This window comes from Simochromis diagramma, unplaced genomic scaffold (assembly GCF_900408965.1).
Source record: "Simochromis diagramma unplaced genomic scaffold, fSimDia1.1 OVJJ01000603.1, whole genome shotgun sequence".
Classification (NCBI taxonomy): Eukaryota; Metazoa; Chordata; class Actinopteri; order Cichliformes; family Cichlidae; genus Simochromis; species Simochromis diagramma.
The window spans coordinates 26,035,724-26,049,738 of NW_024387414.1; the positions used below are offsets into that span (position 1 = coordinate 26,035,724).

At 40.0% G+C, this 14,015-nt stretch overlaps 1 protein-coding gene across 1 annotated transcript; it reads right to left on the reverse strand.

The window, feature by feature from the left end:
* Nucleotides 1–9,086: 9,086 nt before the first annotated feature.
* On the reverse strand, nt 9,087–13,333 carry gatm (glycine amidinotransferase (L-arginine:glycine amidinotransferase)). The gene is made up of 9 exons (XM_040011900.1): nt 13,167–13,333; nt 12,103–12,321; nt 11,805–12,000; nt 11,510–11,700; nt 11,149–11,286; nt 10,793–10,957; nt 10,631–10,694; nt 10,414–10,530; nt 9,087–10,300 (listed from the first exon to the last, which is right to left on the reverse strand). The coding sequence occupies exons 1-9, from the start codon at nt 13,233–13,235 to the stop codon at nt 10,188–10,190; spliced, it is 1,272 nt and encodes a 423-aa protein (XP_039867834.1). The 5' UTR covers nt 13,236–13,333; the 3' UTR covers nt 9,087–10,187.
* Between the last annotated feature and the right edge of the window lie 682 nt (nt 13,334–14,015).

Sequence of the window (14,015 nt, forward strand, 5' to 3'; positions counted from 1 at the left end):
GAAAAGCAGCAAAATTGCAATGCTCTGCATGGAAATGTGTATTTGCAACAGGTCATATATTGTAGTGACTGTGCCTGTTGGTCTGAAGAGTCAGATTTCTAATGGCTTTCAAATCATTCCCTCTTCTGTCTCTTAGGCTTTGTGTGTATTCCTTCTTTAATATTTCTATTAAATAACTTTAAAATACTCAAGTACTTAAAGGCACCCGACACAAGAATATCATGACCATAATATGGTCTGGTACTTGTGTAGGACTTTTTCTACTCAATTTTCGCATTTCATTCACCAAAGTGCTTTTTTCGATGCCTAATTATGTTGCCGACATGGTGTATCTGATGCCCTCCTGTTGGCTTTGTTCCTACATCATCGTAATAATGTTGGTCCAGGATCAACATCGCAACTTTACTGACCAATCATGTTGTTGTGATGTCATAACTTTGCAGTGTGTGTGTGTGTGTGGGTGGGGGAGTATTTACGTGTTTTCTTTATTAAAAATTATATATATATATATATATATTATCAAGTTAGCCAATTTTAGCTTACCCATGATGGTTTGCTAGTGATCATTTTTTGAGAGCATTAGCTAACCTCTTGGCTGATGCTAACCAAATGCTAAGACAATGTCACTGGTCAGTTACAATGTTGGTAACTAACACTAAGACAGGGATATCAGATGCACTGGGGGCAACTCGTGGTACAGTATCTTACCCAAGGATACTGTGAAACATAGGCTGAAGAAGACGGGGATCAAACTATCGACCTTTCAATTAGCAGACAAGCCCCTTTCCTATGTTGCCCCTGCAAATCCTAATAATAGCATAAACCCATGATGCTTAATGTTTTTCATCATTATTCAGCTACTGAATAAGGGTATGATATAAAACAGTAAACAGTCTGCCTTGTGTCATAAGCTTTGACTTCAGCTTTTGAACAGCTCTGAACGTACAGCTGGCCAAAAACAGACCTCAGTGCATGCTGGGTGCTCTTCATCAGAGAGATGAGCAGCTAGGGGCTTCTTATAGAATCCGCACAGCCTTACTGTTAATCCAGAGTACAGAGTTTTTTACACCCTTTTTATTATTATTTACGTGTTCTGACTCAGTTTTATCATAGCATATGTTTAAACTAATTTTGTCTCAGTTTCAAGGTTTAGCCTTTCTCTTTTATTTTGAAATTCCCTCATCTTTCATCCATATTGTTTTACTTCCTGCCTTTGTGTTTTTCCCTTCAGCTTTGCTTGTTACATGTGTCTTTTATCTAATCAACCCCTTTGTGTATTCATAGTCCCGCTTCTTGCCCTTTGAACTATCTGATCGTCTTTGTGCTTCTGGTGACGACTTTCAGCGCTTCCAGTCTGTGGTATGTTTAGATTTATTTATTTATCTTTTGTTGTACTTTAGTTTCTTTTTGAACTGGAGGCAACCTACTGCTAGCAGCACAAATATGTCCGAAAATACTCTTAAATGGGTACATGGACAGATGGATAAATATGGAACATGTACAATAAAAAAGTGGCACTTTCAAAAATCACTTTTCAGGTGATTGGATGATTGAATGAATATATCTCATTGCCGGCTTTTACATCAAACTCTTGCTGAAGTTCGTCAGTAAAAGAGTGAAGACATCTTTTAAGAAAGTGCAAATATACATTCTTCTGTGATTGAACAAATACTCACCATTTCTAGTAACTACTACAGCAGTATTAAAGGAACGTTTCTGCCATCTGCATGAAAATGATAACTAAAAGAGGAAGAAGAATGAGGAGGAAGAGCTGTCAGTTAGTGTGTTAGTCTGTCCTCAAAAGCTAAAACATTTTTATATTTAGTTTCTTTGCATTTAATCACCACTGACAACCTCTTGCTTCAGACGGAGGGCCTGCAAAAAAAGAAGAAGAAAAATCATTGTTTACTTATGTGCAGTGTTTATAAGTGGATAGCTAAATTTAGACGAGATGTGCTGCTCTAAATAACAAATGTTTCAGTGGAGATTTGTTGCACGTGAAGACTAAGAAGGAGGGCAGTAGCCAGAGTCCAATGAACTGACACTGTTCAGCTGAAAATGAGCAAGACGCAGACAATAAAAGTATTAGCAGTTGTGCTAAGTTGGTGGGCTCGCAGTACATCATAAGAAGAAGACAACATTTCCTATAAACCACCAATAGCATCCTTTCAGTAGAAACATTTCCCTATACACACCCATCATTTAAACTGGGTGCCTTTGAGTGTGCCGACTGCAGACTTTATTAAAAAATACTCTCAGATAAACTTGGCTTCACACGTGTTTTCTTAGCCTTAGGAAAGGCCCTGACACATACTCATAATAGTCCTCCCCATGACAAGTAAATTGCGTTCTATGTGTAAAATTGGCAGCGTTCCCCTTTAACATAGTTCAGTCTGTGTCTGTGTTGCCTTTGATGACAGTGAGCTTCAACAGGCTAAAAGGTGTCCCAGAGCCACAAAATGCTATAATGCTAGAACATGGCTGTTTTACACTCTATCACAGATTCAATATTAAAACCATCAATTGCTTTTTGGAGCTTTTTTTTGTGCAGCATATTATAAGAGTTTGCTCAGTTTCCTTAAGGCATGGCCCACAAACAAAACCCAGCCTCAAATGGTTTACAGCCTCAATAAAAAAAGAAAAAAAAAAGCAATGTGAAGAATGTAAGTGTTATATAAATCTATGTCAGAGATTTGACAGATGAGAGCACATAAATGAATCCGGTGACAGATCATGCTCAGTTCTTTATAAGCTGTCAGTAACAGTGGCTGCATTATTCATGAAGAGATGACATGTTTACTTTACCTTATTTACACTTCTCTTATTTATGCATGTTTGGCTCTCAGTTATCACCATTGTACTTTGTGCTGCCACATGCTTTAGCCGGGACATCGTAGGACAGTGAGGCTGTCATTTCTTTACGTTTGCTTCACTGTTAAACTGCGTGTTTTGTCTACATGCTAAAGTCCTGAGGTTGTCAGCGACTGTGCGTTGCTCAAGGAGCAAAATTCCTTTTTGCATTTTATATCTGTCGAGTTAACTCATCTTAGACATCATGTGATTCCATTCAGCGTGGTAGCACACTCGCTGGCCACTTTATTAGGCACACCTTGCTAATACCACAGCTCCCTTTTGGGGTCAGAGGTGCTTTCATTCTTCATGCTACAGATTTAACAAAGTGCTGAAAACATTCCTCAGAAATATTAGTCCACATTAGCATGATAGCATCTTTCGGTTGCTGCTGATTGAGATTGGTGACTGTGGAGGCCGTTTGAGCGCAGAGAACTCCTTGTCATATTTAAGAAACGAGATGATTTGAGCTTGGCGACATGGTGTGTTATCCTGCTGGAAGCAGCCATCAGAACATGGGTACACTGTGGTGTATAATACTGGCTATACAGTAAAAATGGCGCTATATGTTACTAACAGGGCCAAGGTGTGGCAAGCAGCAATCCCAGACACCATTACACCACCACCACAATGCCATCAGACCAGGCAACATTTTTCCAATCTTCAGTTGTCCAGTTTGTAGCTTCAGTTTACTGTTTTCATCTGACAGAAGAGGCCGATGTGGTCTTCTGCTGCTGTAGCCCATCTGCTTCAAGGTTTGAGGTGCTGCATGTTCAGAGATGCTCTTCTGCGTACCTCGACTGAAACGATTGCTCATTTTCTTGTTCCTGTCTGTACAAAACAGTCTGGCCATTCTCCTCTGACCTCTGGGATCAACAAGGCATTTTTCTCCAGAGCTGGTGGGATATTTTCTCTTTTTAAGACCATGTAGATGTGTAGATGGCCTTGTGGGAAAATCCCAGCAGATCAACAGTTTCTCTACCATGCCACATTCAGTCACTTAAATAACCTCTCTTCCTCATTTTGATTCTCAGTTTGTACTTAAGCATGTTATCTTGACCATGTCTGCATGCCTGGGGGAACTGATTTGCTGCCAAGAGATTGGCTGATTACATATTTTCATTAACAAGCACTTGAACATGTGTATCTAATGAAGTGGCCAGCGAGTCAGGCAGTAACACCAAGGAAACCTCCGTTACTCTAACCTTATTGATATTTTGCAGCTTTTTAAAACTGATAATATCCATGTTATATTCAAGGATTGAGACACTAAGGTGCATTAAGTAAAGTAAAACAACAACAATAACACACAGTTAATAATCACTTAAATCAATCACCGGTTTCTGAATAATAGACCAGCTAGCAAAATTGTTGTGAAATTTTATTTCATAATTCATTTCATTAGTTTTCATAACGGCATTACATACTTACACGCCCCTCAAGCAATGATTTATCTCACAGTGACGAACACTAAAGCGACAACACACCATAACATTAGAGGCGGCTCCTGTAAGCAAAAGAAAACAGGCTAAAAAAAATAAGTTAAAAACATAGTCTGACACTTATGTTTATCTTTCGAGATAAGTTTAAAGTTGGTCTAGAATACCGATGAATGGAAATGAATTTCTGCCCAGTCATGTCAGTAATTTGATTATTATGACATAAGATTTATCATTTCAAATGGGAAGTGTAGCCTTGCAGAGGTTACTTTTTGGAGGCTTTGTAAAGTGTATAAAAGACATTAAATAAGAACTGAGAATTGCTCCACTTGGGCCATATGGGTTTACTGCAACTGATTTCATGCTCGACATTACTTTGTGTAAGTGCCTGATATCTGCTGAAAGGCTGTGTGTTTGACTCTAAAGATTTATTCCACGATTCTTCCACTAGGAGGCGCCAAAATGATTAATTTTCCAGGATAATGTTCATGTTTTCTTAACAAACTATTTTAGTTTTTAGGACATCAAATCAGAATAGGAAGTGAGGATCTCTCCAGACCAGCTATTATGTCACTTTGGGAGTGTAGCCCAAATATTTAGATAACGTATTTCAGTTGGCCAACTTTTTACCACAAGTGAAACATTTTTAGGGATCTTTTGGTTGTCTAGAGATTGGAAAGTGCGCTCTGTTGCTCTCTACTGGCAGCTCCTGTAAAATAAGCATTTAAATGAAACTGGTTACATTTTGACCCATACAAGTTTCCAAACAAAGCATGAATATTATCAGGCAATAATATTAAAAAGGCAGAGGAATAACGCTCAGCTGCATCATGTCTCTGGTGATTCTGAGACAGCTCGGCGGCTGCGTCTCAGCATGTTCAGATGCTCAGAAAACTGCTTTATCATTTATTGTCTGCACGTGTTGTACTCGCAGAATCTTTGTGGTGAAAGTGAAAGAAGTTGTTAAAGCACAGCTTTAAAGCAAAAAATCTTTTCTTCTTCAGGTTAAGGACAGTTTTCTGAATGAATCCTGTTCTTTATAGTCCATTTTATAAATTCTCCAGCATATCAAGCAAACCAACTTCCTATATAAAAGAAAATGCAGAGCGATCACAGCTGGCATCCTGAACCATGGCTTAATGATTTACATTATGGGGGACTTCATTTACGTCCCCCAAAAATGGACACGGCCTGACGAAACACATAATCAGGCTCACTGAACAACATGCTTATGTACTTACAGCCGGTTCACTGGTGCGAGCGCTTTAAGACATTGTTTTGACTTCTTTTCATGTGCAACCTTGAGCCTATATTTAGACTGTGCAACCAAGGGCTGCTCCTAAAGTGCTTCAGCTTCTCATGGTCACATTTGTCATTCACACGTGAAATTGGGTATAATTCTCTATATTAACATGTTCATCCACGCATTAGTGTTTGGTTGTGTCGGGGCCATCGGATGATGAGAAAAAGTTAAAAGAAGGTAAAGTTAAGTAAAAAGGTGAAAACAGGAGAGTATGCAACCTTCTTAACAAGCTTTACAACCTTCTCGGTTTGTGCATTAGACAAATAAGGGCCCCTCAGAGCTGAAAACACATTGAAAATAAAAAGCTGTGCTGGCTGCCACAGAAGTGGGTTTCCTTGCAATGCTGTTGTTTTGGTTTTCATCTTTCCTCTTGCCTTCATCGGGTAACGTGTCATGTGAGCCTGATTAAATGCTTTCACAATAAGGTTGTCCGATACACCACTACTACGTGTTGCTGGAGTTTTGACCTTTTTAGACTTTCTCCAGTCTGCAGACACCTTAGAAGCATGTAATCGATGTGTGTGCGTGTTTTCCTGAGCGTGCACGGCCACCTGAAAAAGTTACTTTTTACTCAGCCTGACCTCTGCAGTGCTGTCATCCATTATAAGGAAGAGTTATGCATAGTTTTTATGGTGATGCAAATGCAAAAAAAAAAAAGTACTTTAACCTGTTAAACCTGCTATCGGCAGAGACAAGACACTTAAACCACCACTCAAGTGAAGTCTTTTGCATTAAATGTGTGACATGAGATTTGCTGCCTCCCTGTGTTATTTAACACTACTTTTTTTCTCACATTTTACTTTAAAGTCGCTGTTCATGTGGGTGTAATAGTGTTAATACTTATATCTATCCTGATGGACCAGAGACCATTAGAATATGTCATATTCTAATGCTCAACATGCTCCTGAGATATCTTATATTTTCACTGCTTTATGTATTTGACGAGTATAAACTGAGCAGCCGGTTGTTTCTGAGCCTCTTCCTCAGATAAGAGGAATTGAGGAGGTGAGTGTTGTGCTCCTGCAGACAGTGAAGCCTGATCATTACAAGATCCCAATCAATTCTCCTGTTTGGAGACAGTTGCAGTGGCAGCTGCACTGTTGCTCAATTAGGCAGCTGTACAAACAAGCAGCCCATCTGCACATCTACATAGGATCAGAAAAAAAGACACACAGTTGAGCAGCTGCATAGAGAAGTGACTTGGCTCGAAGTAAACCTCTCCTGTTATAAAATGTGTGTGTCTCACCACAGGCACCAGGTCCAGCCCGAGAGTTTGATCCAAACCACATTGAGACAAAGGTGAATCAGTTACGAATCCAACATGATTGACAAAAGAGTAAAGTCAGAAAGCTGGACATGGTCAGGATATGTCTGTGGATGGTAAACAAACTGTTTTTTGTCTTGTCTTTGTTGTCAAACGCAGCGGTTCCTAAAAATGTTAACTTGATTGAGGAAATTGAGGATTTAGTCTCCTAACAGCACAATTACATCAACTGCCAAACATCAAAGCGGATTAAGTGAAGATCTTTAATGGTGTTAAGGCTGAGCATCAAATGACTTGAGATTGAGGTGGTCTTGCCATCTTGCACGAGGTGGGAAGAGCGCAGACATGGAAAAGGCTGCACATGCCGTGCTGAAACAAAGACTGAACAGTTTTAAAGTTCGAGAGTAATAAATGTACTTAGATTGAAAGTGAGGGTGTTTTAATCACGAACAGCAGTTGACGACCTGGAAATGTGATCCTGCTGCCGCAGGCTGTTAGAGCCAAGCACCTGATGTTCTTTCTCACTATGTCATCTTCTCAGTGTAAAAGTAATGCCTTAAATATCTTGCATGCTGAGGAAAACAATTTCATTTGCTGAAATTGGCCATTACATATTTAATTCATGACTTGTTCTCCTTTGCGTACAGTGGTATCCATTTAGCTAAGATCTAAAACTTCTTACACAGTAACAGTATTGTTCAGTCCCATAAGAAGAGCGCGGAGAGGTGAACACATTTTAAAACACCGGCTTTTTATTTGAACCCGAGCGAAAAAAGAATAAAAGAAAGGAATGAGTTAATTACAAAGTTTATGCAATATTAAAAGACAAAACTGCAGTTAACAGAAGACAGTGCCAATGTCCACAAACTACAATGTTAATCTAACATGCTCATGGTTATATTCCAAGATTCTGCCTTTTAAATTAAGCTAAATGAATAAATGACTAAAGCAGATATTATCATGTTTTTTTCCTTTACAGTAGTGTGTATGGTTTCTATTGGCAGTAGTCAGGTTTACATAATAATATATGATGCAATGTTCCACTCACTGACAAATCAGCCTGGTTAATGTTTACAGACATAAAGGTGTTACAGTAAATGTGGTGCCACATGCACTGGAAACTGCGGTGCCATTTATCAAACAGATGAAGGGGTCCCAGGTTCACGGGTTTGTGTTACCCTTAGTGGCCCCCTTTGCTCAAGCTAATGTGTGATATCAGCAGTAACAAAGTACGCATGTGCTCCAGTACTGCATGTAACTACAGTACAGTTAAAAGTTTGTTTTTGGAGTTTTCAGTTTTAAGTCACTTTATGCTCCAACTATGTTTGAGAATCTAACCGGTTAAAGTTTCAACCCAAAACACAAGAGCACTTTTTAAACTGCTTGTGCGTTTTGTAACATCGTTCAGGACCCTGATGGAGGTGTTTTGGCGGTGACCCTGATGGCATTAAAGCCGCTAACACATTAATCCGTGGTGAACATGTAAAAGGGACCCATAGTACAAGGAGTACTCCATGCTGAGAATAGTCCTATAAATTCACTTATGTAAAAAGATTTTTTGCAGAACTTTTATTTGCAGTGAGGCATCTTTAACTTGTATTACCAAAACACCAGTCAGCTTTTACAGCATGGGCTCTTGACACTGGTGCAGTGGACGGTTGATTAAGATATGCAATACTGCAATACTCACCAGTTTATAATCAGAGGTATATCAAATAAAATATAATGTATAATTAAAATGGAGTTTGCATGCTCTCCCTGTGCCTGCGTGGGATTTTTCTCCCACAGTCCAAAAAATATGCTCAAGTTATCATAATTGGTTATTATCTAAACTGCAGGTGTGAAGTTGTATTTTTACTCAGTTGTAACTAGAATTTGTATTCTATTTTTATCCTATTGTATATTTTATTCTATTTTATTCTACTGTATATAGTATTTTATTTTATTTTATTCTTATTCTATTCTATTCTGTACAGTTGTGTACAGTATTTTATTCTTATTGTATTCTAATTTTTGCTATATAACTTTTGCACTGTCCACTTCCTGCTGTGACAAAACAAATTTCCCACGTGTGGGACTAATAAAGGTTATCTTATCTTATCTTTTTTTATCTTATGTGAGAGTGAATGGTTGTCCAGTTCTCTGTGTTAGCCCTGTTACAGGCTGTACCCTCATGATGGATGGATGGATGGATGGATGGATGGATGGAAACACAAATACAGAATCACAGCTGTGTCACACAACTTGCTTTAATTTATTAACATTGCACATTACAAAACACCACTAGCATTCCTCTGCTGAGCCACAATGTCCCTTTAATTTATTGTTTCACAACAAATATCAAGACAGGCTAATGCCTTACATCCCACCCTGTCAGCGGCAAAGGAATAAAAAAACAGAAATCTTCACAAGAAAACATCTTCCATCCTGAAGACACAAAAAGCAGCCAAGCAGTTTTAGTGAGAATGACTACTAGCATATAGCTGGCCCAGATTTGCAATAGGAGAAAACAGCAGAGGAAAAAGGTATACAAAATCTGATATGGATCACATACTTTCATGCATTTGGGAATTGTTGGGAAAATCCAATAAAGAATACGGAAAATATAAACAGAACATTTTCCCCCTCTTTCAATAAACTGAAGTTAATATTGTTTAATGACCTACGTAAAAGTTTTATACATTTATTTAAATAAAAAAATGTTTTGGTTTCTTCTTTTTTTGAAAAAGGTAGGATTGTGGTTTTGAGGTTTCATGAGGAGGCTTCCCTCCTCCTGTGCCCTAGTCTGATGACATTCACATACCAAATTGTACCTTGTCCTCAAAGCTTTGGCGTTTGATGTAAAAGCCATAAAAACTTCAACTTCACAACAGCCAGGCCAGAAATGCAGTTATTATTGAGATCACTGATTCAAGTGATGTTCATTTTTTGCTATTGAGATTATCCCGTATATTCTAATTGTCTCCAAACAAAGCTGTCTGCAAAGGCACTGTGATGTGCAGCAATGTCAAATCAAAACAATCCATAAATATTCGTTTACTATATAAAGACACAATCCGGTAAAGGCTTCGGTGCCACCTGTCTTCGTTTTTATTATCCATCATTTGTTTTTGCCACTTCAAAGAATTAAAACTTTGAGTTTCAGCAGGCGACACCTGAATACACATTTATAAAAAGATAGGTTTAAAGATCGCCTTTTTGTTTAGGAAAGTTTCAGCCTTTGTTGACTGATGGGTTAAAACTGACTGATAATAAAAAATGGATTATTGCAGTGATTCCGGACTGAGGCTTTATATTCAAAGCTCAATAAAACTGCCTGTTTCTGGCAAGGCTAGTGAAAGTAGGACTGCAGGGTACCACGGCGGCGGACATCGGTTGTCCAGCAGTGGAAGCCACCACCCAAGGAGTTGGCATGGCGAATGTTCACCTTTATGGTCTTGATACCTGCATTTAAACACACACACACAGTTATGGAGCATTTTTCTTATTTTTTGCTGAAATTGAGTTTACTAAAAATAAATAAGGTGGTGAAGGTGGGGGTGCTTATAGAGGCTCACCGAGGTTCTCAAACATTTTCTGAATGCTGGTTTCATTGGCGTCAACCATGACACGCTTCTCATCCAGCATCAGGACGTTCATGGACAGCCATTTGGAGGACATCCACAGTGGGTGGTCTGCTCAGCAAGAGAGTGGGGTTTTTTTCAGTAAAAAAAAAATCTAAATATCATCTTTTTTTGTGAGTGAAAGAAAATAATTTTTACTTTGAGTACCCACCATCGGGAATCAAAGGTATTGGTGGTTTTACAACTGTCCAGCCAGCCTTCTTGAACATGTCTACCTGAGGGAAAAGACAAAGAGCACTGGTAAGTGTGGGCCACTCTGTGGTGGTGGTGTGTACAAGTGTACCCAGAAGAGGGCAGCACAGCACTTCAGTACCTGGCGACATGGGCGATCAGGGTTTGACAGCACGAGTCCTGGCCCGATGATGTTAAACGTGGCATCAATGTGCATGGGGTTAGGGTCTTTGAAGGAGATTATGTGGACCTTGTAGGTTGGTGCCAGATGACGGCGCATCCACTCAATTCCCATGTAGTTTGTAACCTAAATAAAAAGCAGTGTGAAAGGAGAAGTTTCAGGGGCTTATCCAAGCTTCACATTCATATTCAGAGAAACAATGGATAAAAGAGAGATCTATATATGCGTGTGTGGGGGTTTATTTTACATTTTAATACCATTTCAGCATAAGATATCACCCATAGGATGTCATAAGATAAGCAAAATATCCTTCATACCTGGCTCCTCTGAACAAAGAGGTCCGTCCCAGCTCGAATAAAGTCAGCAGCATCGAAGCAGGGCTCGTGCTCTGTGGTCACAAACTTCCCCTGAGCAGCTAATTTGTGCCTGTCTTCCACTGTGCGGATGGGATAATCCTGAAAGGCACACACAAAAAGGATTTACACCCGTTTTGAGATATAGGAATGGCCTGCTGTCACACTATCATGTACAAAGCAATAAAAAAGTTGATGCAAAGAGGTTTGGTTTGCTATAAAGAACATAGACAAGGTGTTTAGGTGTTAATGCAACTTTGACTTAAGTCCTTGCCTTGAGAAATGACCACCTGGCTATGTTATAGCTCCCAAACTAAGGCCTCACCTGATCATACAGATCGTCGGCCATGGTTGGTTTAGGAGCAGTGGTCCACTTTGCACCTTTTCTGAAGTACTCCTTGATTAAAGGTCTGTAGGCTCGGTACTCAAAGAAACGAGCCCTCCACGCCATAGGAGCCTCGATGATCTCGTTTCCCACCACTAAAAGGATGTCTCTGGGCATGGCCGCATACATTCCTACAAGAGGGTCAACAGCAGAGAATTACTTTACAAAGACTCGTTTATAAACTGCAGTGTGATGCATTAACACCTTTATGTCACACATATTTCTGTCTTTTTACCTGATGAGGTGAAGTCTGGTGTTTTGTATTCCACAGACCAGTCGACGGGTTCTGGCCTCTTCACAACGACGCCCTCATGACGCAGAATATTGCACATTTCTTCGATCTCAGCAACTGCTTTTTTCAAGTGGTCCGCAGGAAAAGACCAGCCCCCATACTTCTGGTAGAAGGGCCAGTACTTCTCATATGTGTTAGCCTGATGAGAGGTTTGTAGTATAACAACATGGAGTCAATCTGACAGCTGAGAGAAATGACAAGGATGCTTTGAGTCAAAGCATCTTCTGACAGCATTGCTTACTTTCACTTCCACAGTGAAGGGAGGCACGTGGGCATTTTCAGCTCGCCCCACAATCACCTCCTCCAGAGGGTCCCATTCATTGTAGCTGCAGACTGGGCATTCCTGCTGAACCGGCTCAGTAACATGTTCCTCTTCAACTACATGCTGTGGCTGTGCAGCTGCTGCACTTGAAGTGCTTTGCAGGGTCTTCTGCACCCATCCGTTCAACGCCCGGCCAAGCTGATGGAAGTGAAAACACATTAGGATTTTTTTTTTGTATATATATTTTGCTGAACAAAAATTCCATGTACTTTTGCATAAAATCTTTGGATTTAATAGATCTTGTTTTCCCCTTTTGGATCAGTTCAGTACATATTTACACTATGTGCAGTAACAGATCGGTCTACATGAAGTTCCTATTTAGTGGTGTATTTATTTTTATTTCAATGCCCCCAGCTCGCGTAGAAAGCGGCTGATCTGTGTGTTAACCGATAACACATTCAGGCTACTTGGGTTTCAAAGCGAAAAAGCTTCCGTGAGGTTGATTGGTTTGGTGCCAAAGTACACGTTTTATTAAGAAGCCTTATCTCCACCGATAGCCTCTACAGTGTGGCCTCCGCTGGCTCGGGAACAGCTTCAGTGTCACTGAGTTTGAGAGCGCATCTGTGCCAAACAGCTGTTCACTGTCACTCAGGCAACCAGAAAAAAAAGCTTTGTCAGCAGTTAAGAAAATCACGCCAGTCACTGGAGGAAGATTTCTTGGAAATAATCGGTGCAATTACGATTTATGCACTGGATTAAAAAAAAAAATTCCCTCAGCTTCATTTCTGCAACACAGTCGCCTCCAAACGGGGTCATTATGACTGCTTCGGCGTTTCTAGTGTTAATTAGACAAATAACAAATGAACAAAGCAATGAAGTGCAGCGGCAGATGTGAAGAGAAATGCCAAATTTAATTATATTTTCACAGTTTATTCACTTTGACTGACTTGTGCTTTATAACAAAAACGCTGCTTAAGAGAAAAGAGAGAGTGAGCGAGCGCGAGAGAGAGACACAGAAGACATTAAACCACCGTAATACCAACCATTGCTCCGATCAGATGGGCAGCCTCGGCCCCCCTGCTACCTCCTCTCAGGCATCTTACTCGCAGCATTGTCCAACGTAATAGTGAGTGTGTCAGTGGAATCAAACGGCAGCGCAGGATCCACTTCTCAGTGTGCTCATGAATGAAGACGCCTCAGCTCAAAGCCAACTTTATAGCTGTGGGACTACGTGCCTCTTAGGCCATTGGTCGCTTTTGTGTTGTGGGGCAACGTGACTTGAGGAAAAACGCGTTTCTGAAACACAATCCCTTACGCCAGCACATTCTTATCAGGTGGACCAGCGCTGTTAAGTTTCCGCGAACATCTGAAAAGCGCTATTTTGACTACAGGCTTGTAGCGGGTTTGTGCATGATGCAAACTTGTTATCTGTAAAAACATAGATTCTCATGTGTGAGCATTATTATTATGATTTTAAAAAAAGAAATGAAAACGATTTTTGGTACTGCAGTGCAGTGGGGTGCATCTTCTTTGCTTCGGCACACAATGCCTCAAAAAACAAATAAAGCAAGCAGCCCACCACTTATTTAAGATTTTATTCAGCTATTAAACGAGGGTTAAAATGTTTTTCCTTTTAAAGATCTCTTAACCCCGCTTATTGTTCCAATTACAAAATAAAGGCACGAATAGTGAAAAGTGTTTTAAATTAAACAAAGTGAAACTAGTACGTTGTTGCCAGCTCTTGAGAGCAGTCCTACTCTTAGCGGCTAAGAGGATTAAGTTTGTCGCGCATGCTCGATAAACAGGGGTGCACATAAGTGGTCCGCAGGTGCGCATTCGCTGTCAAAATAAAAGACGCGCACCAGATAAGAAGTTGCAACGCGCGTTTGCGT

Coding starts and splice junctions, on each gene's coding strand:
- gatm (XM_040011900.1), bottom strand. CDS start 13,235: ATGCTGCGAGTAAGATGCCTGAGAGGAGGTAGCAGGGGGGCCGAGGCT. Junction 12,001..12,102: donor CCTTCACTGTGGAAGTGAAA/GTAAGCAATGCT, acceptor ACCTCTCATCAG/GCTAACACATATGAGAAGTA. Junction 10,695..10,792: donor CTGATCGCCCATGTCGCCAG/GTACTGAAGTGC, acceptor CTTTTCCCTCAG/GTAGACATGTTCAAGAAGGC.